General features: G+C 36.3%; 3 protein-coding genes across 3 annotated transcripts; 2 read left to right on the forward strand and 1 right to left on the reverse strand.

The window, feature by feature from the left end:
- Positions 1-773: 773 nt before the first annotated feature.
- LOC124643022 lies at positions 774-5,797 on the forward strand. Its single transcript, XM_047181858.1, has 5 exons — positions 774-935; positions 1,058-1,314; positions 2,216-2,374; positions 2,585-4,915; positions 5,243-5,797. Exons 2-5 carry the CDS (start codon positions 1,140-1,142, stop codon positions 5,314-5,316), a joined length of 2,739 nt encoding a protein of 912 aa, XP_047037814.1. The 5' UTR covers positions 774-935; positions 1,058-1,139; the 3' UTR covers positions 5,317-5,797.
- Positions 5,798-6,957: 1,160 nt separating this feature from the next.
- Positions 6,958-15,175, forward strand: LOC124642983 (porphobilinogen deaminase). The gene is made up of 7 exons (XM_047181811.1): positions 6,958-7,220; positions 8,454-8,526; positions 9,118-9,304; positions 11,699-11,781; positions 12,763-12,944; positions 13,563-13,722; positions 14,298-15,175. The coding sequence occupies exons 1-7, from the start codon at positions 7,170-7,172 to the stop codon at positions 14,783-14,785; spliced, it is 1,224 nt and encodes a 407-aa protein (XP_047037767.1). The 5' UTR covers positions 6,958-7,169; the 3' UTR covers positions 14,786-15,175.
- A 3,507-nt stretch (positions 15,176-18,682) lies between these two features.
- Positions 18,683-21,777, reverse strand: LOC124643176 (mitochondrial import receptor subunit TOM20 homolog). The gene is made up of 4 exons (XM_047182055.1): positions 21,548-21,777; positions 20,535-20,638; positions 19,860-19,964; positions 18,683-19,531 (listed from the first exon to the last, which is right to left on the reverse strand). The coding sequence occupies exons 1-4, from the start codon at positions 21,672-21,674 to the stop codon at positions 19,403-19,405; spliced, it is 465 nt and encodes a 154-aa protein (XP_047038011.1). The 5' UTR covers positions 21,675-21,777; the 3' UTR covers positions 18,683-19,402.
- Positions 21,778-22,152: the final 375 nt, after the last annotated feature.

A 22,152-nucleotide genomic window follows, 5' to 3' on the forward strand; every position in this document is an offset into this window, starting at 1 on the left:
ATTATTAGGTTCAGTTCAGTATTATTTATTGTTATGAGTACTTGTAAAATTTATATATTTTGAAGTTAATATTGGAGCCTATTATTTAGTCAATTAAATTATGTACCTACCTACCTATTCTATGGGGTCTATGTCTGTGTGAGTATAGTGTATGTGGTGTGACAAACTACAAAATAATTATTGCGTAATATCTTTCGTCCAGTCTAACCAAGGGGTATCGGGTTGCCCGGGTAACTGGGTTGAGGAGGTCAGATAGGCAGTCGCTTCTTGTAAAGCACTGGTACTCAGCTGAATCCGGTGAGACTGGAAGCCGACCCCAACATAGTTGGGTAAAGGCTCAGAGGATGATCTTTCGATTACGAAAGATCATCCTCTGAGCCTTTACCACAAGAAAACGAGAGAGCTTATTCACATAGAACATATATATATTAATATATATGTTCTATGTGAATAAGCTCTCTCGTTTTCTATAAAATAAACATATATATTAATATATATATTAATATATATGTTCTATGTGAATAAGCTCTCAATTCACATAGAACATATATATATTAATATATATGTTCTATGTGAATAAGCTCTTGTTATCATTTTGCGTTTCTTTTAAATAATAATTCTATAAAAAAAAGATAACATGCAAGTTAAGAAAAATGGTCACCGCCCAAATAACAGATGACTACCCCACAAAAAAGAATCGACTAACTTTCCTTTTCTAGAACAAACCAAACTAAAACGTTCCTCTCTACTGACACAAACAACATGGCGGAATTTTGATCAGTTGTTATGTTTCCTAGTAATTTAGTTAAAAACTTTAGCACTAACAACTGCTGACATTATTGAATAGTTTATATTTAACTATTGCATCTAACAAATTGTCAAAATTTTAAAGTGATTCGCGAATACTCGTTCTTTGTATAATATGCTATGAAAAGGTGAGTTCAATAATAAAAGTAGAAATTAACGGATAATTTCATTTTATCGTCACATTGTTGTCCACGTTAGACTTTATTAAATTAACAACAACAAGTTTATGTAAGTATGTGTTTATTTTTAGGTGTTCGGTGGCGTCTGCGGTCGTAATTTTTTTTAATAGCAGAAGGGATAGTTGAACTATACATATTTGTGTAAGTTTTGCGATGCCGCGACGAGGAACTGAGCTGGTGCAGCTGCCGTTGCCTCCTAAGAAGAAGACGAAGACGGTGGAGGAGACTCCGAGCCTCGACGTCAGTTTCTGTGATGACGAGGCCCTGCCTCCTGGCATAGTGTTCACTGATGTCTTGCAAAAGAAATGGCGGATTGGGAAGCCTATTGGTAAGTTATATTAGCTGAATCTTCTTTACAGTAGGTTTGGAGACAATATTCCACCTTTAAAACCATTATCCTGACATATCTTTCACATTATGCAAGGCATCTGTCATTGTTTGCATTACACTTATGCATGCACTGCATTCATAGATAAAACCTTAAGTTTCTAGATCCTGTTTCAGTGTCTGTCTATCAGACAGCTGATGTAATGCACTAAAATAGCAGGTGCTAAATATGGAGTCTACCTACAATATGTAAATATCAATGATTGCTGTTGACTCAGAATAATTCACATGTGCATTATAAGTGGTTCAAATTATTGCAGTGATGATGGCATTTTTATTTAAAGTAGTTTTTGACTGCATTTGTTAGTCTAAATACACAATTAGATCATCTTTGGAATGTTTAACATGACTAACAATGAAAACTTTAGGTTTGCACATTTCAGTAGTTTATTTTCCCTGACTTTACCTGAGAAACATCTATAAGTAGACACTTGGGTAAAGAAAGCACACTACATAAGTACTAAGAATGTATGAACAGCTTGTCTGGGGGAGAAAACTAGTTTGTAACCAGATGGACCACTTTAATTCTTGACTTATCATTAACGTAGGTTATGTACCCACTCTGTATGCTGATAAATATTTTCTAGCCTACCCACAATTTTGCTGTAAAAGAATTTCAGCTGCTTGTTACAAATTGGAAGTCTGATAAGTAACAGTGAACTTCCTTTTAAATAAGAAATACCTAATTTGACCATGATTTTCTATGAAATGTATTTTTTTCATATCTTCAGAACAATGTATTGTATGTATTCAAAACAATTTTTGTTTATTTATTCCGATATTTGATATACCTATACTATGTTCACTAGTTACTCATCTTAGTTATGTTTAATTAATTTCAGGGCGAGGCAGCTTTGGCAGGATCTATTTGGCATCAGATGACATTGACAAAGAAGTCTCTAAACAGAATGCCAGATATGTTGTGAAGATAGAACCTCATTCCAACGGGCCCTTGTTTGTGGAGATCCACTGCCTCATCAGAACTGCCCAGTCTTCACAAGGTAACTTCAATCAAAACCGACGTAATGGTTTATTTAATAATTTGTTGCTATGTTTACAGTTATTTCATTATCAGTCAGTATCCTGGCCTAATTATCAAGGTCAAAGTTAAAGATAGTAAGAACACTAAAATAGAAGAAATTAATGTGAGATTACAGTTGAAATAATACAGACCTGTTTTACTATATTCTTATTTTGTTTATTTTCCCCAGTGAAAGCATGGCGTCTACAAAACAAGCAAAAGCGCATAGGCATGCCTGTGTACATTGCCAGCGGGTCATTCACAGATGAAAATACAGGCACCAAGTACAGATTCCTTGTCCTACCGCGCTATGACATAGACTTACAGAAAATAGTTGCTAAAACAAGAGTCCTTGACATAAAGAATGTTCTAGTACTCGCACTACAGATACTAGATGTCTTAGAGTACTTACATAATCAAGGTTACACACATTCAGACATAAAAAGTTCCAATCTAATGCTTGGTTTCGATGGCTCCAGAATTGGTAAGGCAACTGCAGTTAAAACAACTCCATCATTCCAAAAAGATACTAAAGAGGTTGCAGTGCTTACGGGAAAGCATAGACGCGCAAAGCCATCGAAATCTAGGTCTTCCAACTACTATGATGATGAAGATTTTGTCATCAAAGAACATAAGAACTCAAGTAATTTGGATGATGCCAGTGGTGATAATGACAAAAGACTTGCTAATGTTAAGAAGAAGTTGAGGCGTATACTGTCAGATAGAGACAGCAGGACTCTGCACAGACATCATGCATTCAACCTCAGACAGATATCTCACTATGTCAACTATGAAGACATGACCAGCTCTGTGTGTTCCGACCAATCCTATCAAAAACTTCTCGACGATTTTGGCGGCAAAAACTTAATTCGCACCACAAAGGAGTTCCGCGAAGATACTAGAAAGCGCAATGCTAGGGAGAAGAGAGAGAGTGAACCAGAAAATGTGGATGAAATGTTCCAAGAAGCCGTGCTATCACAAACTAACGGGCAGATCTATTTGTTGGATTATGGCTTAGCTTCCAAGTTCGTAGACTCTGAAGGTAAACATAAAGATTTTGGTATGGATGCCCGAAAAGCACATGACGGTACTTTGGAATACAGTTCCAGGGACTCTCATATCGGAGCTCACTCCAGAAGATCAGATTTGGAAACTCTTGGCTACAACCTCCTTGACTGGTTGACTGGCACCTTGCCATGGAAGACACCAGAAGTACTGGCAGAACCTGACCTAGTCCATGCTTTGAAGAAAAACTTCATGAGTGATATAAAACTGTTATTAAAAACGTGTTTTAAGACTGAATTCTACCCAAAATTTATGGAGAAATACCTTGAATATGTCACAAGTCTAGACTTTACGGAAAACCCTGATTATGACTATTGTAGAAGTTTATTCAAAAGTGAATTGTTGAAAAATGGCTGTAATAGTGATAAAGATATGACTCTGAATTTCATGGAAGCGCCCATGTCTCCTATGAGTCGCAAACTGTGTTACTCAAAGAGGTTTGGCAAGAAGAATACAACACCTAGTTTTCTAGCACGAAATGGTATCAAAAAAGCCTATGAGAGAGAAAATGTTTGTTCTCTCGAAAATGACCTAAAACTAGAACTTTTGAAGCAAACGTTGAACACGTCTAGTGATGGAGTTCGCAAGCCTTGCGCGTCTCGCAACTTCTTTATTTCAGACGCTGATTTAGTGGCCCGTCTGAAAAAGTCTTTAATGCCACACGACATATTCGGCAAAAAACTGTCGCCTAAAAATTTGCGATCTAAAAAGAAGAACATTAAAAAACGTAGGGGTGTCAGAACCCATAGAAATAGCATTGGAAAGTTCGGTAATTTCATGGGATCAGCGCGTCAATTTACTTGGGCCGAAATTCTAGCTGGCAACCCTGAAGACATAATTCGTAAAGAGCGTAACACTGTAGCTGTAAACACAGAGTATGTAGATGATGAAACATGCAAATATAGAATTCGTAAATTATCAAATGCATCAGAAAACAGTGACTCACACTTACAATCACCGTTAATGCAGAAAGACTACTTACAAAATATGTATCCTACTTATGCTATGAAAGAAGTGTTAGCTTCTTTCAAGAGGAAGGTTGCTGGCAAGCCTAAGGAGCCAGAAGAGACGATTGAGGGCTTAGAAGGGTACACCCCTGCGATGATCAAAGTATACAGAATTAAAGAAAAACGAGAGGAGAAAGAAAAGCTAGATGCGTTAAAACAGCAATCATCAGCTAAGAAAGAATCTGTGCAGATCCAACCGAGGTGTACACGATCCATGAGGTCTAAGAAACCACCAGAACCCAGTTCCCGAGTAACTAGACAGAAAGGTAGTGTTGACAGTAATAAGTCAGTAGAAGTTGAAGAAGTAGTTCCTAAGTGTACTGGTAGATCAAAGTCTAAGAGTAATAAGAAAGTCGCAAGTAAGAAAGAAGATAAGGAATCTAGTAAGAAAAATGAAAAAGAAGTTGTAATTACTGAGCCTGTTAAACCGGCGCCTAAAGAAACGAAAAGTAAGTGCTTTTTTTCAGCATTATATCTCATAAACAGCCTTTCAAGTTCTGACATAGAAACACATGACTATGGCATGGTAAGCCAGACAAGTAAATATATGTGCATATTGTCTTTGTATGCGTAAGCTCAGAAGTTTTCAGTAATAGCAGAATCATCAATGACAATATGCATGTATGTTTACACACATATATGTATCACATCCACATTTGCCTTTTTATTTTATTTATAATAATAGAAGCAATACCCCACCACCGCGGAGCACCGTGTGGGATAAATAGCTGGAAAGAGAGAGAAGCAATAACCAAATTAATATTTTAACTTTTCAGAAACATCACCCAGAAAAAAAAGCATGGCAGTTGTGACAAATAGGCGGCGGCTCAGGAGTAGTAAGCGCAAGTAATTATTCAATAAATAAACTACATTTTGAATTCTGTGTTAGATTGAAAAAGTTATGTGTGTCACTTTTCAAATCTATAGGTTAAGTTCTACAGTAGGTAGCGTTTTGACTATTTTTTTTTTATTCTCAAATCATTTACGGATGTTAAATAAAATCCGTTCTTATTTTCAAATTAAGAAATAAGTTTACGGTGTAACTTTGACCCACCATTTTTTGTTTGCATAATAAAATTGAGATTTGTATGATTGATACAGGAAAACTGTGATTTTTATAAGTTGTTTAAAATTAGACTTAACATTGTCGTGTTTAAAATATGCTGTAAGAATACAGTCTTCATAAATGCGGACTATATTCGAATTTTGTTTTGCATTTACATCCATACATAGTTATTGGATTTTCTTCAAGCTAGTGATTTGGCCGTTTTATTGATATCGGCCGACGTTCCTCTTTGTAATTCCTTATCAATAAATCATTTTGTTTAAAATATTTTAGTTTTATTGAAGAATCCTTGAAGAGAACCGCTCTGGTGACCTTGACCTCTCAGAACGTGCAGTTTTTAGCAGATTACGAATACTTATCAAAATGTTCGAAGCTTTAGAAAGCACTATCGTAAGCAAATAAATAAATGTGTCTGCAACTTGAAGTTGCCTTAGAAACCAACAATATAATCAGCCTCTCTGATCTTGCCCTTCCTTTTTACTCTACTGAGGAGAGTTGTGGAACTGTAAAGCATCTTTCTTTTTATTACGACATGTACATGCGTGTGTATTGGCGGCTACATTTTGTGCAAGTTTTACACGGTGCAGCCGGTCGGTTGCATAACCTCAACAGGAAACAATATAAATTCCTCCACATTTCAAATTACCGGTTTTTACTTCTAGCAACATAAACAAAAATGACGCTGACAGCGTGTCAAATTATTTGACAGATAGTTTGACAGGCGCAGCAGTTGTCAATCTGTCAGTAGAGTGCAAAGAGTAAAGTAATATATAGGGAAAAGAGAGCCCTCTTGCGTGATAATCATGCAAACCTATTTGTCAATGCGCCATCTCTCTCTAAATTGGCCCCGAACTACCTACATAGCTATAGCTATAAAAATATATATGCATCATATTCATAACATTTTCTATTAGGGTAAATAGCACCATGTAACTATAACATTGGTTATCGTTATAGTTACATTATGCTACTTACCCTAATAGAAAATGTCATCGTTAATATAGTAAAAGGTCGAAGGAAAACAAATAATTATTATGTATTATTACTTTTTATACGCGTGTCCGCAGAATGCAAAAACCGCCATATTGATATTTTGTTATGATCGATGATCGGTTTTGTTAAGTTACTTGGAATACTGACACCAGGCCTTTTTAGTTTAAATTGATATTTGTGCTTTTTCAAACCGTATTTAATTTATTCGCCTATTTTATCTTTTTTTTAAGTGTCTAATATTTTCCTCATACTTTTCTCTAATTAATATTGCATAAATAATTTTATATTGACAAACAAAAACGATTATAGTGTAGTGCCATCTGTTGGTAATTTAAAGTATCTTTTAGATAGTAAATAGTTTCCGGGCCAAATAAAAGGTGGCGACTCTTCATTCACTTAGCTGTCAAAATGTACGGAGTGTCTCCCCCCTGGTAGAGTGATTTGGTTGCCGAATGATGTATTACTTTTATTTTTCCAATTAATTAATTCTATAAATTGCCGACTCGTCCACTACAGTGATAGTGACAAGTCATTAGGCATCTAATTATTGAAGCTTTCCATTCAAATTCTCCACGTACATGACATAACCTAAAAGTTCCTAATATTAACATTCTTATGTAAATTTGTGTTTATTTGAATTAACAATGGATAGTGAAGCAAAGAATGTGATTCGTGTTGGTTCGAGGAAGAGTGAGGTATGTATTAAATTATACTAATACAATTTCCATCACTTGTAAATAGTGCTCTTCATAAATATTACGTGAATCATCGTGAAACATTGAATTTAAATTTCGTCTCGTATCAGTTACGAAATGCTAGCATTATCATACAGTACCTACGTCTCTAAGTCATAATTTTTAAATTTTCAAGGTCTCAAGTAAGGCTTGTTATCATTTACATAATATTTATCTAATGTTAATTGACCTCAATAAACTTTTGTACTCTTTTTATTAAATTTTTGAATTTGGTTTCTATAATGATAAGAGAATAGGTACAGTTAAGTTAAGACCAATGATAGAAGTCTGAATTTAATTAAATATATTACACACACAAATTATAATCAAAGTGTATTTTTATAACCCTTCACAGGCATACTATGTCAGAGTGTAGCAAACACTATATTAAATAATTCATTACTATAAACATTCTTACAATATAATATTTGACGTCTCAGTATGAAATTGGGTTTCAGCACAAAATGAGCAATTACTGCAAGTTTCAAAGGAAGTAATAAGTACTAATATCCTGTTCAATGTGCAAAAGTTAATTGTGTATAAGAATTATGTAGAAACTGCATGACTTGTCAGTTTACACAGGTGTTAAAAACAACTTCAATATTTTGTTTGAACATGTTAACACCTTGTATTATAAATTCATGGGCAAATAATATTCAACCATCTTAATTAGTGTTTCTTTTTCTCTACTCTCTACTTCTATTTGCAATAAGCCTGCATTTTTTTTCGAGTTTCAAAGTCAATGTCAAAAACGTTTATTGAAAGTAGGCTAGTTTTTAGCACTTTTTCATGTCTAATTTACAAAAGGACAGCACCGCCAGAACCCTTTCACCACTTCCTAGTGTTATGGCTGGGAAGAAGAAGTGGTGAAGAACAAATTTCCCAGCAACACAGCTGTCTATTACAATTTAATTATAGTTAAATTACAAGTTACACAATTCAATATAGTTTCAAATTATATTCACAAAAATAAAAAAAAAGTTCCTGACTTGGATCTTCATTAGTTGTAGTAGTTTTTATTTTGATAGGGCAAATATTGCACCTTTTTTTTGTATTTTGTCAATGATTTCAAGTATACCCTAAAAGTTCTTAATTCTTTACCATGGAGGGCTTTTAATTGTTATTGTAGCCCCTAGTGATTCTCATGCTTTTTGGTAAAATCCTGTTTTTTGGTAATCCAAATGTTATTTTCAGCTGGCCCTCATACAAACCAACTATGTAATTGATTGTTTGAAGAAATTGCATCCAGAAAAGGATTTCACTTTAGGTAAGTTCTATGAAAACAGCATGTATGAGAACACAATTTTACCAAAAGATAGTTGATAAGAATCGAAAGCACCAAAAAAATACATAATGTTAACATGTATTTCTTAAAGATAATAAAAACATTACTTACTACTTACCCCACTACGTTTTTGTAATAATACCTAGAATATATATATCAGGATAATAAAAACCCAATATAACTTTAATACAAAAACCATGTTGTTTATCCTTAAATAATCCCTAACATAGTTATATCACAAAAACAGTAATACTTAACAACCATTTAAATAGTAATTTCAACATTATTTCTACACCATTAAGTTATATTTTTATTTGCAACACAAGAGTACCTTACTAACAGCCAGTTTCTTCATCAAAAGTAAAAGCTAAAGTAATGTCATGAAGTAAAAGTAACGGTCAAATTCATTTTTTGACGATTTTAACTATTACTTTTGCTGTTAGTTTAGCCTTGAAAAAACTAATTTGACCGTTACTTTTACTTTATGACATTACTTTGGCTTTTACTTTTTATGAAGAAACTGGCTGTAAGTCTGCACTACGACATTAATAAAACTAACCTTGTTTATTCCAGTAACCATGACAACGCTAGGAGACCGCATTTTGGATGTATCTCTACCCAAAATCGGCGAGAAGTCACTATTCACAAAGGATTTGGAGGATGCCTTAAGAAATGACACTGTGGACTTTGTAGTACATTCTTTGAAAGATTTGCCTACCACCCTACCCGATGGACTGGCTATTGGAGCTGTTTTTGAAAGGTATTTCATATATTTTATATGGTTCACTCTTTTATGAGCCTAAATGATAATCTATCATGAGAAGAACAAGAGGTAAAAATATTGCCAATGAATGTCCTCCTAACTGATTATCGATTACGGCGACTGTCCTCTTGTAAGGAGATTAGCCAATTGCGCAGGAAACGCAAAACGTACGTAAAGTGCACAAAACTTTAACGTAAATGTTATATATAAATATAATAAGCGTTATATATGTATATTACGTATGAAAGCAATTCCATTTTAAAATTATGTACAAACTTTGCCCCTTAGAGGTTGCAGATTCACAAAATTCTGACTCTAGTGCGTTCTTACAAAGAGGCTCTTATGAATAATGAGTTTAAAGGACAGTCCCTAGTTCAGAAGGAATTATAATAAATTCCACTTATTATTGTTAATACCAGTGATTAACCTCTGATGCAGGTAAATTACATTTACCCCGATGTTATACGTGAACGTACGTATTTGCGTATTTAACATCGTGTTTATAATGTTGGGCTTGTAGGATCTATAAGTAGAAGCGGCTAACTGACAGCCGATCCCGTTGATTATGGTATTCCAGTACCAAGGATCTAGGGAGTATCTATTTGATTACCAAAGATGCATTTAAAGTGCAATCAATCATGTAGTTGCAAGCTAACCACGAGATCTTTTTATCCACTTCTATAGTTTTCACCAATTTCTCGGACGGGCTGTGAGTCCTCTGGGACCGTGATAGCCAGGTTCCCGTCCAGTCGCGTCACCGGGACATATACGATTTCATATACGTATATTTCCTTCGCGTTCGTGAGAAGGTGTAACTAAGGCCAAGTTCACTGCTGCGGAATTGTTCGAAAGAGTTACCGCGGCCCTGGTACATAAAAGGCCTAAGACGGAACACGACGGTTTTTAGTCAGTAAGAGTCTGACACTCCCTCACCGCTGCTAACCCTCAGCGGGATCATTTGATGATTTTTGACTTCGTTAAAAAAAAAGTCCAAGTTCACTGAAAACATAAACGTCAGTATTTCGTGAGACAACGATTTATGTACTTTGAAAATTATTGAACTTAAAAAATCATGGTAAACAGTTATTTTAAGTAAACTGATGTATTGGTAACTAACTGACTGATATTTCGGTGCACTTGGGCCTAAGTGAAAAATTATATTAACTGTCCCATGACTATATTCTTAATGGGAAACTGGCTTTTTTCCGCGGTTTCATCCACTTTTCTACAACCGAGTAAAATCTACCCGGTTTCCTTTCTCAGGATTACCTACCTGTGTAAATATTTAAAATCTGTCTAATAGTTTTGATGGCAAAGCCAGACAGTCATACAGAAACACCTAAAAATCGATGCAGGCACTGCAGTCAGTCTCAAAAATGTTTGTCATTGTAGCAAATAAATAAATTATTTGTCACCATGATATGCATATTTTAATCTAACAAACCCAGTTTACAGAAGTAAGCGTGATGTACGTATATGGATCCGTTCAAAAAGACCGGCTCGGTGAGAAGAGCAAATTCTTCATAAGATTATAGTTCGGCCATTCAGAGAATGCGTTCCTGACACGTCGCGATTGAACTGACGACGTAACTTTGCAATGGCGTTGCAGTTACGATAAAAATATTTTTGCTGGTTGTTTACCGTTTTAACAATTGAGGAGCATTAAAACAACATTATTATATCAATAATCAATGAATGTAGTTACGTCGTCAGTTCAATCGCGACGTGTCAGGAACGCATTCTCTGAATGGCCGAACTATAGTTACCTAATATGTAGTACCTACTTAGTCGCTCATTATCCACTTGAAGGAGTTATTAAACAATATATGTAGGTACCTATTATCGTACGCACGTACTTACTACTTATATTGTAGTAGGAACGACCGATATAGATTTTCCTTATCTCTAAACAAAACTGTGAGTCATGTTGACTCTAAAAGCATACAGATATATCTATGTAGGTAATATTGTATGTACTTGACTTGTTACAAAATGCAATGTAATTGCATTTGTACGTAGTAACGAAATTGAAAGTGAAGCCAACACTTGATAAAAAAATATTCTTTCAGTTTTACATTGTCAGCAAATACTTTTTTAATTTGGGACATAGTATGACGTAAAACGGGAATTGAAAATACTAGCAGTTATTTATTGATGATAGATTAAGATTTATTTAAATATCGCATCAAAAAGAATAAAAGGTACACTGGGTAAAGATATGATCAAACGTGCTTTGGCAAAGATAAAATCAAAACAAATTATCCGACACATCTGTCTGCCTAGTCGCGATAAACTCAAAAACCACTGAACACATTTTCATGCGGTTTCCAGATATACACAATAACTGAAGAAGGTTATTTTTTATTTAAAGTTTAATATGTTTCTTTTCAGAGAAGACCCGAGAGATGCACTGGTTCTCCGCGAAGAGTATAAAGAGCACACGCTGGCAACATTACCTGAAGGCTCCGTTATTGGTAAATATTTATTGATCACTTGAGAATCGAGATCTTGAAAGTCGTGGTGGCCTAGTGGTATAGAACCAACCTCTCGAGTATGAGGGTGTGGGTTCGATTCCAGTTCAGACAAGTACCAATGCAACTTTTCTAAGTTTGTATGTACTTTCTAAGTATCTCTTTAGACACCATTGACTGTGTTTCGGATGGCACGTTAAACTGTAGGTCCCGGCTGTCATTGAACATCCTTGGCAGTCGTTACGGGTAGTCAGAAGCCAGTAAGTCTGACGCCAGTCTAACCATGGGGTATTGGGTTGGCGAGATACCTGGGTTGAGGAGGTCAGATAAGGCAGAGAAGGCAGTCGCTCCTTGTAAAGCACTGGTACTCAGCTGCATCCGGTTAGACTGGAAGCCGACCCCGTTAGGGTCCGTTCAGACGGACCGGCTCGGAGCGGAGAGCAAATTCTTAACACGTTGAAAATCGAGTACTTAGTATTTGTAGTAAGGTTTATTTTTGCATGTGCACTGCTTTCCATTTCCGACCGCATATTTATGTGAGACAGGTTTTTCAGCTTTGGTTATAATAAAAACTAAACAGCGTCTTGCCGGTGATAGCGATTTAATTATTGCTCTAACAAAGACCGAACCCAGAATTGACATACTGGTACAGAAGATGCAAGCTCAAGTATCTCATTAGTATTTAATATTAATTAAAATAAAACTAGCATATTTACCTAAATGTGAAAGTAATTAATGGTTTTCAAGTGTAGATACATAATATCTTATCTTATTAGATCCTTAAAACATAAATATCTACAAATATCTGTATGGAACTTTTTGTTTTTAATTTTAATTCAAATAAATAATATACTTAGTTGTAAAAAAAATGTGTGTTTTTAAACTTAAGGGGGCATGAGAATATTATTTTTGAATTGGGGAGGCCCAGTGAAATAAAGGTTGGGAAACCCTGCTCTAGTCTATACTGAAGTTGTATTTTCTCAGGCACATCATCCCTCCGTCGCACGGCCCAACTCCGCGGCTCGTACCCGCAGCTCTCCGTAGTAGACGTGAGAGGCAACTTGAACACGCGCCTGCGCAAGCTCGACACTACGGGACAATATGCTGCGCTGCTATTGGCCAGCGCTGGTCTACAGCGGATGGGGTGGAAGGATAGGATATCTAAGGTAGGTTGAGTCCGCGGCTCAGTAGGGCCAAGGCCTGCCGGGGCTGCGGGTTGTTCAAAAGAGATACCACGGCCCTGGTACATAAAAGGCCTATGACGGAACACGACGGTTTTTAGTCAGTAAGAGTCTGACAATCCCTCACCGCTGGTAACCCACAGCGGGAGAGGTCATTTGATGATTTTTGACGTCTTTAAAAAAAAAAAAAAAAACAAAAAAAAGGTAGGTTGAATCATTTTAAAGGAGGATGTCATTCCCTCCGAGCCTTTTCCAAACTATGTTGGAGTTGGCTTCAATTCTGAAAATTTTAAAGGCTGATATCTGGAAATTATAGTGTTTTTTTTTAATGTTATATGTGTTTTAGTGCCTTATTTCGAAACGTAAAAATGTCTCAATACAGAGAGACACTGGTCGCTGCTAGCATTTGTTTCCGCATAAAGGCTGCAGTTTTGCGGAAATTTTAGAAATACAAGCTAGCGTTATTTTTTGCTAGAGCGAGTCAACCAGAACATTTGTGTACATTTCACACCGGCAGGAATCTCGCCTTTACTAACATAATACATCTCTAATTATCGAAGGTGAAGATATATGTATAAAGTAATATTTTAACTCTCTTTCCAGATTCTGCCGTGTGCTGAGATGAAGTACGCGGTCGGTCAAGGCGCGTTAGCCGTGGAGTGTCGCGCGGATAACACAACTATATTGAACATGCTGGCTCCATTCAACCATCCCGAGACATACTGCAGAATACTGGCGGAAAGAAGCTTTCTTAAGACCTTGGGTAAGTGGGAGAAATCGTGAAAATAGGTTATCTATACTAATATAATATTAAGGAAAAAAAAATTGTTTGTACTCTAAAGGCTCCGAAACCACTGGACCAATTTGAAAAACCGCTGGAAAACGACTAGTTTAAGGGATGATTTATATCGGGCCGGGCCGTGTCCGGGCTTTTACGAAATTCGAAAGACGAGCGTCGTAGGTCGCCCGGACGGGCCACGGATCATGCACTGTGTAATATAAACTGCTTCATACAAAATGTATGTAACGTTTCACGTCCGAGCCCCGTACGAGCCACGTACACGGCACGCCCCAGAGACGGCCCGCCCTAATATATATCATCTATAATCGTACTAATATTATAAACGTGAAAGTTTGTATGAATGGATGTATGGATGTTTGTTACTCTTTCACGCAAAAACTACTGAATGGATTTTAATGAAACTTTACAATAATATAGCTTATACATCAGAATAACACATAGGCTACAATTTGTAAACATATTGTTCGAAATACTAAACCTGCGCAGACGAAGTCGCGGGCACCAGCTAGTATATTGATAAAAATATTATTTTGTAGGTGGCGGCTGCAGCGCTCCTGTTGGCGTCTCCACAACCTTAAAACCTGTTGACTCACAATTCAAGCTATCCATAACGGGCGCAGTATGGAGCATGGACGGAAAAACCAAACTCGATTGCACCTCCCAGCAAACATTCACACAAATAAAACGCACACAAAAACACAAACTCAGCCCCACAGAGGAAAACGAAAGCAAAAAACTCAAAATTGACAACAATGAGGCAGAAAACGAAATTATACCACCTAAAGTACTTAAAGACACAATAAAAGATAACTCTGTTCCTTCAAGTGAGGAGAAAAATGATGATAGTGATAAACGCATATTTTGTGGTTTGACAGTGAATCCTAGCATACCTATAGAAGTTATAATTAAATGTGACAACTTAGGACGCGATTTAGCAAATTCACTCATAGAGAAAGGTGCTTTAGATGTTATGAAAGTCACACAAGATTTGATCAGAAGTTCGACGGCGGCGAAACAATCATGATTAATAATAATATTTTTGTTAGGAATAAGGTTGTATATTTGTATTTTAGGTAAAGAAAGGCCTTACCAAGTTTTTTAACATACAAAAGTGCTTATTTAGTAAAAAATCCTGTAATTGGAGGTTCTATTCCTATATGAAAAAAGAAATAATGTAAATAAGACTTTTTTTGGTATGGCCCAATAAGTGCCTCGCAAATGTGCATATAATAAAATTGATGAAAGAAATCGGTAGTAGGTTGTAATATATAATTATAATAATAGACACAGTTTCTTATACATTTAGTAATAAAAATATATTCAAAGCACCTGTTAAAATGTATGCTAGTATATAAAACATTTTTTTTTGTTTATTTATTTGTAACATCTTGAAAGATGACTGACTATCATGCAACGATTTTATTTTATTTATAAACATTTATAACTACAAGTAAATTATTTTTATTGGCTAGTTTATAGTGGGTACTTATTTAAGAAATTTAACACTGCCTGGATAAAAATGTTGCATTTATAATCGTCATTAAAATAATATTTCGGTTTAAAATTTTATTTCGTTGATTGGAAATTCAATATCTGTCCTGATAGATCGTAAATTGACATTGCGCGTTGCGACTGTTATATACTGTCAATATCCCATATAACATGAATTTATAAAGCTGGGTACTCACTTAGCAGTGTAGCACGTAACGTATCAGATACGGTATCAAGTGAGTACGTAGGCACGAGCCCGCTGCGAGCCGCTCGCGCGTGGAGCGCTGTGAGCTCGCAGTGACCCGCCGAGTGGCGGTTTCGCTGCGAACACAAAGGCGGCTCGCAGTGTACCCGTGAGGTCCGTGGACGACCCGTACTCACTTGCAGGTTGATACCGTATCTGATACGTTACGTGCTACACTGCTAAGTGAGTACCCAGCTTAATGTAAAAGAAAGAGCTTTTCAATACCTTGTTGTATTTTATTTTACAAACTCATAAAAGTTACATAAAATTTTGATTATTTACTTTCACATAAACGTTTGAAGAGGTAATACCAAATAAACCTGGGGCCCGATTCTCCTAATTTTACATAAGCGGCATACGATTCGATTCGACTGAGATCCAATCACGACTCGATTACGATTGAAGCGTATGTGGCATTCCGCTATTTTTTCTTGGAAATAAACGTTTTTATCCTTTTCTGTCATTTAATAATGAATCATTTTGTCTGCAAATGATTTACGATTGCAATATGATTGTAGAGCAAACTACCGTATGGACCAAAATCACCAAAATAGCAGACCAATCGCAAACCAATCGAATGTCGTTGGAATACGATTGGTCTTATATTAGTAGTAGAGTGCCCGATATGGTTAAAAGTGCTATTGCGATCATATTGCGATTCGATTTCTATTCAATTTTGACATTATTAACTGAGGAGAATGTGGTGGTGAAAAAATATTAACTGAGAAATGAGGACAATACAGGGGATTGTGTAACATATGCATTCCTGATTGTATCCTAATTAAATCTCCACTTATTTGGATAATCAGCCTGAAATTAGGTATCTCCCTTATTGGTAAATTACTAGACAAATTGTACCTTATTGTTTTCTACTGAATAAATTGGCAACTAGATTAATTTTAAAATGGCAACATACAAAACTGGTCCTATAGGTACTTTTGAAACATGGCTCATACGAATAAGTTTCTTTGTTCTCGCCTACCAAAATTAAACAATTAAATATATACCTGTCTAGCTTTTGACATAATTAGTCAAGAAATAAACTGGGATTTGTAAGACTTGTTTATGGTTTTAAATAAATTGTTATTGTTTATGTTAATTTTATTGAAATAAAATGGTGAGTGACTTGGGATATCTGTGTTTTAATGGAACTTTGTTCAAAATCCGAGTGTGGCAACACTGAAGAATAAAAGTAGACAAAATTACCCCTCACCTCGACGTGACGTCCCCTGACAATGACTGATATCGATCGATTTATCGATGCGATGCCGCGAACTCTTAGGCCTCGGCCTCGAATTTTGCGGGCAGCGGGGCGGCAGCGGCGGCGGCGCGGGCGGTCACCGTTTGACTGGAGTGCACCGCTCGTTGCCCGCTCCCGCGCCGCTGTATTCGAGGGCCGGTCCATTTGATTATACGCGTAAGATCCTGCCGCGCCCGCAAAATTCGAGGCCGAGGCCTTAGGGTCCGTCCAAACAGACCGGCTCGGAGAGCATCGGCGCGCATTTTTCTGTTCACAGGGGCCCGATTCTCCTAATTTTACTTAAGCGACATACGATTCACGTTCGACTCGGTTCGACTGAGATCCAATCCCGACTCGATTACGATTGAAGCGTATGTGGCATTCCGCTATTTTTACTTTAAAATAAACGTTTTTATCCTTTTCTGTCATTCAATAATGAATCATTTTGTCTGCAAATGATTTACGATTGCAATATGATTGTAGAGCAAACTACCGTATAGACCAAAATCACCAAAATAGCAGACCAATCGAATGTCGTTGGAATACAATTGGTCTTATATTAGTAGCAGAATGCCCGATAAGGTTAAAACTGCTATTGCGATCATATTGCCATTCGATTTCTATTCGATTTTGACATTATTAACTTAGGAGAATCGGGCCCCAGACCCATCGAGCTTCCCAGACCGGAGCCGATCGGCTGCGCGAGCATTAAAGAGCATGCAATCGGAGCCAAATGTCAAGGAAAAGTACGCGATCGGAGCCGGTCGGCTCCTCTTATTATTTCACACCGAGCCTTCACGAGATTTCACCTGCAAGCATTCTTAATGAAAAAAGCACTGCACATCCAAAAATAAACCTTACTATAGATAGTTCAACTCAGATTTGCGCGCGGCCCTATGTGTGCATCGGCTTATAAATATACAACTTTCATTCGTGTGACAGTGACGTCGTCCGAGCATGACGTGTTCTTATCGCTTTTTGTTATGGGTACAGTCGTTTACGAAAATGTCTAGTTCTTCACGGAGAAAATGTTTAAGGAGTCAGGTAGCGTTTCAAAAAATGAAACAACATTTACAGCTTTTTATTATTACATTTTACAGTTTTTCATTATTTTCTCATACGTTTCAAATTGACATTGACAGTATCTAAGAAATAAATGAGGTGAAATATCTAAGATGAATTAAATACTCCTTACATATTTTCTAGCTCGGGGTACGCGGACAATAAATAAAAGTGTCGACTAAGAATGTAAAAAAACGTATAATCTAGTATAATAATGTAAACAAAATGTGTGGGGAATTTAAAAAAAATATATTGCTTCGCATAATGTCGACCAAAATAAGACGGAAATAATGAAACTCATAAATGAACGTTTAAGTCAAATTGATGAAGGGATTTTGGGTAATACTTGTCGATATGTACAAAAGAAAAAATAAGAATACCTACTAATTGACCTTGGTGAGAGTAGCGAATCCGAAAATTCATCATTTGATTTTTCAAGTAGCGATTCAGAATCATTATAAATAAATAAACATTAAATTACGTAATAACCGATTTTCTTTAAACAGCCGTATACAACCCCTAAATAACTGTATTTGTACCCGACTGTACCTCTTGTCACGCACACAAAGTCACTGCATATGTACAAGGGTTACCCACACATAAGGCTGCGCGCAAGACTGAGTTGAACTTACTATACAAATACTAAGGACTCGATTTTCAACGTGTTAGAATTTGCTCTTCTCTCCGAGCCGGTCTGTCTGAACGGACCCTTATCAGCGCTGGTAAGAGTTTAGTACTTATTTACTCCCCTGAGATAGATCGTTTCTAAAAGGCAATTTTTTTATTACGGTACTGTTTATCAGATATTGCAAAATGTGATGGAAGTAGATTTTTAAAAGCCTTGCAACGAGTTATAATAATGGACTCGAAATAAAACAGTCATATTAATTTGTACAATACTTTTATTTCACAATAAAATCTCAATCAAAACTCACAAGCATCCTTAACCAGTTGTGAACACAAAACAAAACCTAAATAACACTAACAAATACCTACATTATTATTGAACTTGCATTACTCCACGCTACACTTCCCATTTGCAAAGTTAACACTCGATCAAATGGCGGATCGATTTCAAGCACATTTTGTATCACAGCCCAATGCATGCACTTGGAAAATTTAAGGCTTTGCAAGTCGAAAGGCAATTTACTCTAAGGTGAAATAATCATAATAATAGTTTCTTTGATGGGACTTTTTATAAATAACTTAATTGTCTACAAAGCAGTTGCTTGTTGCATCGCCACTAAACGGTCGGTCGCTGTTCACAGATATAATTCGGCGACAACTCCGAGATTACGGTCAAAGGAAAGTACAAATTACTTGAATGTTACAAACTATAGCCACATTGACGTAAGGCGATAATAAGTATCATTATAATTAATTAATCAAACTTATTACTTTAAATTTCTTAAATAAGGCATTCATTGCGAAAGATTATATTCGTTTAGAAAGAAAGACCTATATTAAATTAAATGAGTAAATGGAAGTCACTAGGCCTTACGTCAACGTTGCGTTATCTATCGACCAAAGATGGAGGTTTCCATGATTAGCGAGATATTGTAGATACATTATGAAAATATTCTCTCGTCTTGTGCGGGGGCTGTTTACTCGACGTCCTCCTCCTGCAGCATCTTGCCGCTGGCCTTCATGGAGGCTCGGAGCCGCTCCGACACCTCGGGCAGCCTCTTCAGCAGCAGGTGGAAGATGGGCGCTGGCATCGTCTGCTGCAGCACCTGGAATACACAAAACATTCCATTCATAACAATGTTAGTGTATTTTTAAACTTTCGCGATTTGTACACATAGGTACATATTTATAAATATCAGGACTTATGCCTGCTCTACACGTAGACCGTGCGCGATGGCCGCGAAAGGGCGCGAACGCTAATTGTAGAGCCGTTTCGAAAAATATGCGTAACGGCTCCACACTTGGCGTTCACGCCCTTTCGCAGCCATCGCTGGCTTAACAAATCAAAGTAAAAAAAAAAACAAATTTTATAGAAGACAAAGATCTCTTAATTCTAATAGAAAGTTGTACGCGGCAAAGTAATAAATGACTTACACTCAATAGCTGTTGGGTCTGGCCGCAGACGGCAAGAGCTTGGCCGAGGTGCTCCACTCCAGCCTCAAAGTCACCAGCGGCTAGCAACTCCTCACCCAGGTGGATCTGAAATCAACACAATATACTAGGTTTATTTCTAGATCAATCTAAGTTAGTGCGACTTAAATTGAACAGTTAATATGATGCAAGCTAAGGTCAAAATAAGGTTTATAAATTCTATCTCTGAATATAAAGAATATGCAGTTGATAAGGCTCAGAGTTAACCGTTTTGCTTGTTAACAACATCCTGTTCAGAATAAAATACAGCATATATCAACTGGGGATATGGAGGGAGGATAGGAGTCTGCACTTTGCACGGGATAACAGTATTTCCCCACTATTTAATAGATGTTATTATACAACCTCCCTTTTTAATCACACAATCTATTAAAAAAAAACGCATGAACATCCGCTGCTTAGTTTTGAAGATTTAAGTGTACAACGGGATTTAGGTACATAGGGACAGAAAAAGCGACTTTGTTTTATACTATGTAATGATATATCATCATCATCATCATCATCATCTCAGCCATAGGACGTCCACTGCTGAACATAGGCCTCCCCCTTTGATCTCCACAGATACCTGTTGGAAGCGACCTGCATCCAGCGTAATGATATATATTATTTGAAATATACCTGTTGCAGGAAGAACCTTTGCATAGCCTCATGATCGCTCATGTCGGGTAGTGGACCTCCAAGATTGCGTGACCGGGTCGCATTCTGTTGGGCTTTCTGTCTGCCTGTAATTAAAAAACAAAACTTTATTAATCACTAGCTTCTGCCAGCGGTTTCACCCGCATCCCGTGGGAACTATTTCCCGAACCAGGGTTAAAAAGAAGCCTGTAGCCTTCCTCGATAAATGGGCTATCTAACACTGAAAGAAATTTTCAAATAGGACCAGTAGTTCCTGAGATTAGCGCGTTCAAACAAACAAACAAACAAACTCTTTATTATATTAGTATAGATTATCATATGGGTTCCGTCTTCGTCCCAGCAGTGGGACAATAAAAAAAGACTAACAAATAATATGGCTTTGTTTTGTTTCAAATGGAATATGCAGGGATAAGAACCTAAAAAGATACATAAACTAGACAATGTTTTTTACACTACTTTTGCCTTTTTATCAATCAACAAGGCATTCTACTGTTTTAGTAAATATATATGCATTGAACTCTTTCAATAAATGATCTCATGAATCACAACATGTTTGATATCAAACGATGCAATAGTTAAATATTTAGAACATTTTGGTTACCAGTGGCTCCTTATGACTGACAAATGCTTATTCTAGATTACACATGTCATATTTAATATATTTTGAGACCATTGCAAAAGCATGTTTGGCACAGTCCACCAAACTGTAACTAATTTTAATAAGCAACATACTATGTACTAAGTTATAATTGAATTATTGCACAATGAACTAGCAGTATGTGCTACTATAGTTCTGTGCGGTGCAGTAACGAAATTAAACAGTTATTCAAGCGAAAATTGATTGATTGATGTTGTAACAATATTCCTTGCGAAATTTTTAGGTTAATAAAAAAACTCGATGTGTAAATAGTGAAGTAATTATGCTAGAATTTAGTACTGAGAACGCTAAATCGCCTGCTAATGCTGTTTTAATTCAATACTAATAAACAACTTACGTTCTCTCAACTTCTTTTTGAACAGAGGATCCTTGCGACGTTGTTGGTCAAAGTACACACAATATCCAAGGAACAAGGTACCAGCTAGTCCAACTGCAATGCCTAAGGTGGTGCGCGTAATCTCCATATTAATAAATTCACTTACGTTGTTTTATTCACAGAAAATATCAACTCGCTTTTGTTAAAGAATTTTGAGATCCGCCATTTAGCCATTTAAGAAAAAAGGATTATTTCATTGTGGCAACACTTAATTATAATTTTTATTTTTCGCGTTCATAGATAAGCAATATAAGATGTTACACTGTACGCAATCGATTATTGATCGGTTGAATAAAACATGTTTTAAAACTTTAATATCAAATAAAAACAAGGAATGTTGATCAGATAATGCAAATGAGTTTCAAACTATGTAAGGAACAAGAAAAAAATAAGTTACATAACAAGCCAGTGAGAAGGGATCTTTATATTTTTTGAGTTGCCTCATCAAAATTTGTCAATTTGTACACATGACTGAAATTCAGTATTTATAAATACTTTCCCTATTCCAATTGTTAAAATAACTATTTATGAAGCAGGACCCTTGCAAGAAATTCGCGTGTGCTATC

The sequence above is a fragment of the Helicoverpa zea genome, chromosome 26 (assembly GCF_022581195.2).
Source record: "Helicoverpa zea isolate HzStark_Cry1AcR chromosome 26, ilHelZeax1.1, whole genome shotgun sequence".
Taxonomy (NCBI): Eukaryota; Metazoa; Arthropoda; class Insecta; order Lepidoptera; family Noctuidae; genus Helicoverpa; species Helicoverpa zea.

What these genes read in the sequence shown, in the direction of transcription:
- LOC124643022 (XM_047181858.1), top strand. Translation starts at nt 1,140, where the DNA reads ATGCCGCGACGAGGAACTGAGCTGGTGCAGCTGCCGTTGCCTCCTAAG. An exon ending in GCGGATTGGGAAGCCTATTG is followed by an intron (nt 1,315 to 2,215) that starts GTAAGTTATATT and finishes AATTAATTTCAG; the next exon opens with GGCGAGGCAGCTTTGGCAGG. An exon ending in AACTGCCCAGTCTTCACAAG is followed by an intron (nt 2,375 to 2,584) that starts GTAACTTCAATC and finishes TATTTTCCCCAG; the next exon opens with TGAAAGCATGGCGTCTACAA.
- LOC124642983 (XM_047181811.1), top strand. Translation starts at nt 7,170, where the DNA reads ATGGATAGTGAAGCAAAGAATGTGATTCGTGTTGGTTCGAGGAAGAGT. An exon ending in AGAAAAGGATTTCACTTTAG is followed by an intron (nt 8,527 to 9,117) that starts GTAAGTTCTATG and finishes TGTTTATTCCAG; the next exon opens with TAACCATGACAACGCTAGGA. An exon ending in ATTGGAGCTGTTTTTGAAAG is followed by an intron (nt 9,305 to 11,698) that starts GTATTTCATATA and finishes GTTTCTTTTCAG; the next exon opens with AGAAGACCCGAGAGATGCAC.
- LOC124643176 (XM_047182055.1), bottom strand. Translation starts at nt 21,674, where the DNA reads ATGGAGATTACGCGCACCACCTTAGGCATTGCAGTTGGACTAGCTGGT. An exon ending in CAAAAAGAAGTTGAGAGAAC is followed by an intron (nt 20,639 to 21,547) that starts GTAAGTTGTTTA and finishes TTTTAATTACAG; the next exon opens with GCAGACAGAAAGCCCAACAG. An exon ending in AAAGGTTCTTCCTGCAACAG is followed by an intron (nt 19,965 to 20,534) that starts GTATATTTCAAA and finishes TGTTGATTTCAG; the next exon opens with ATCCACCTGGGTGAGGAGTT.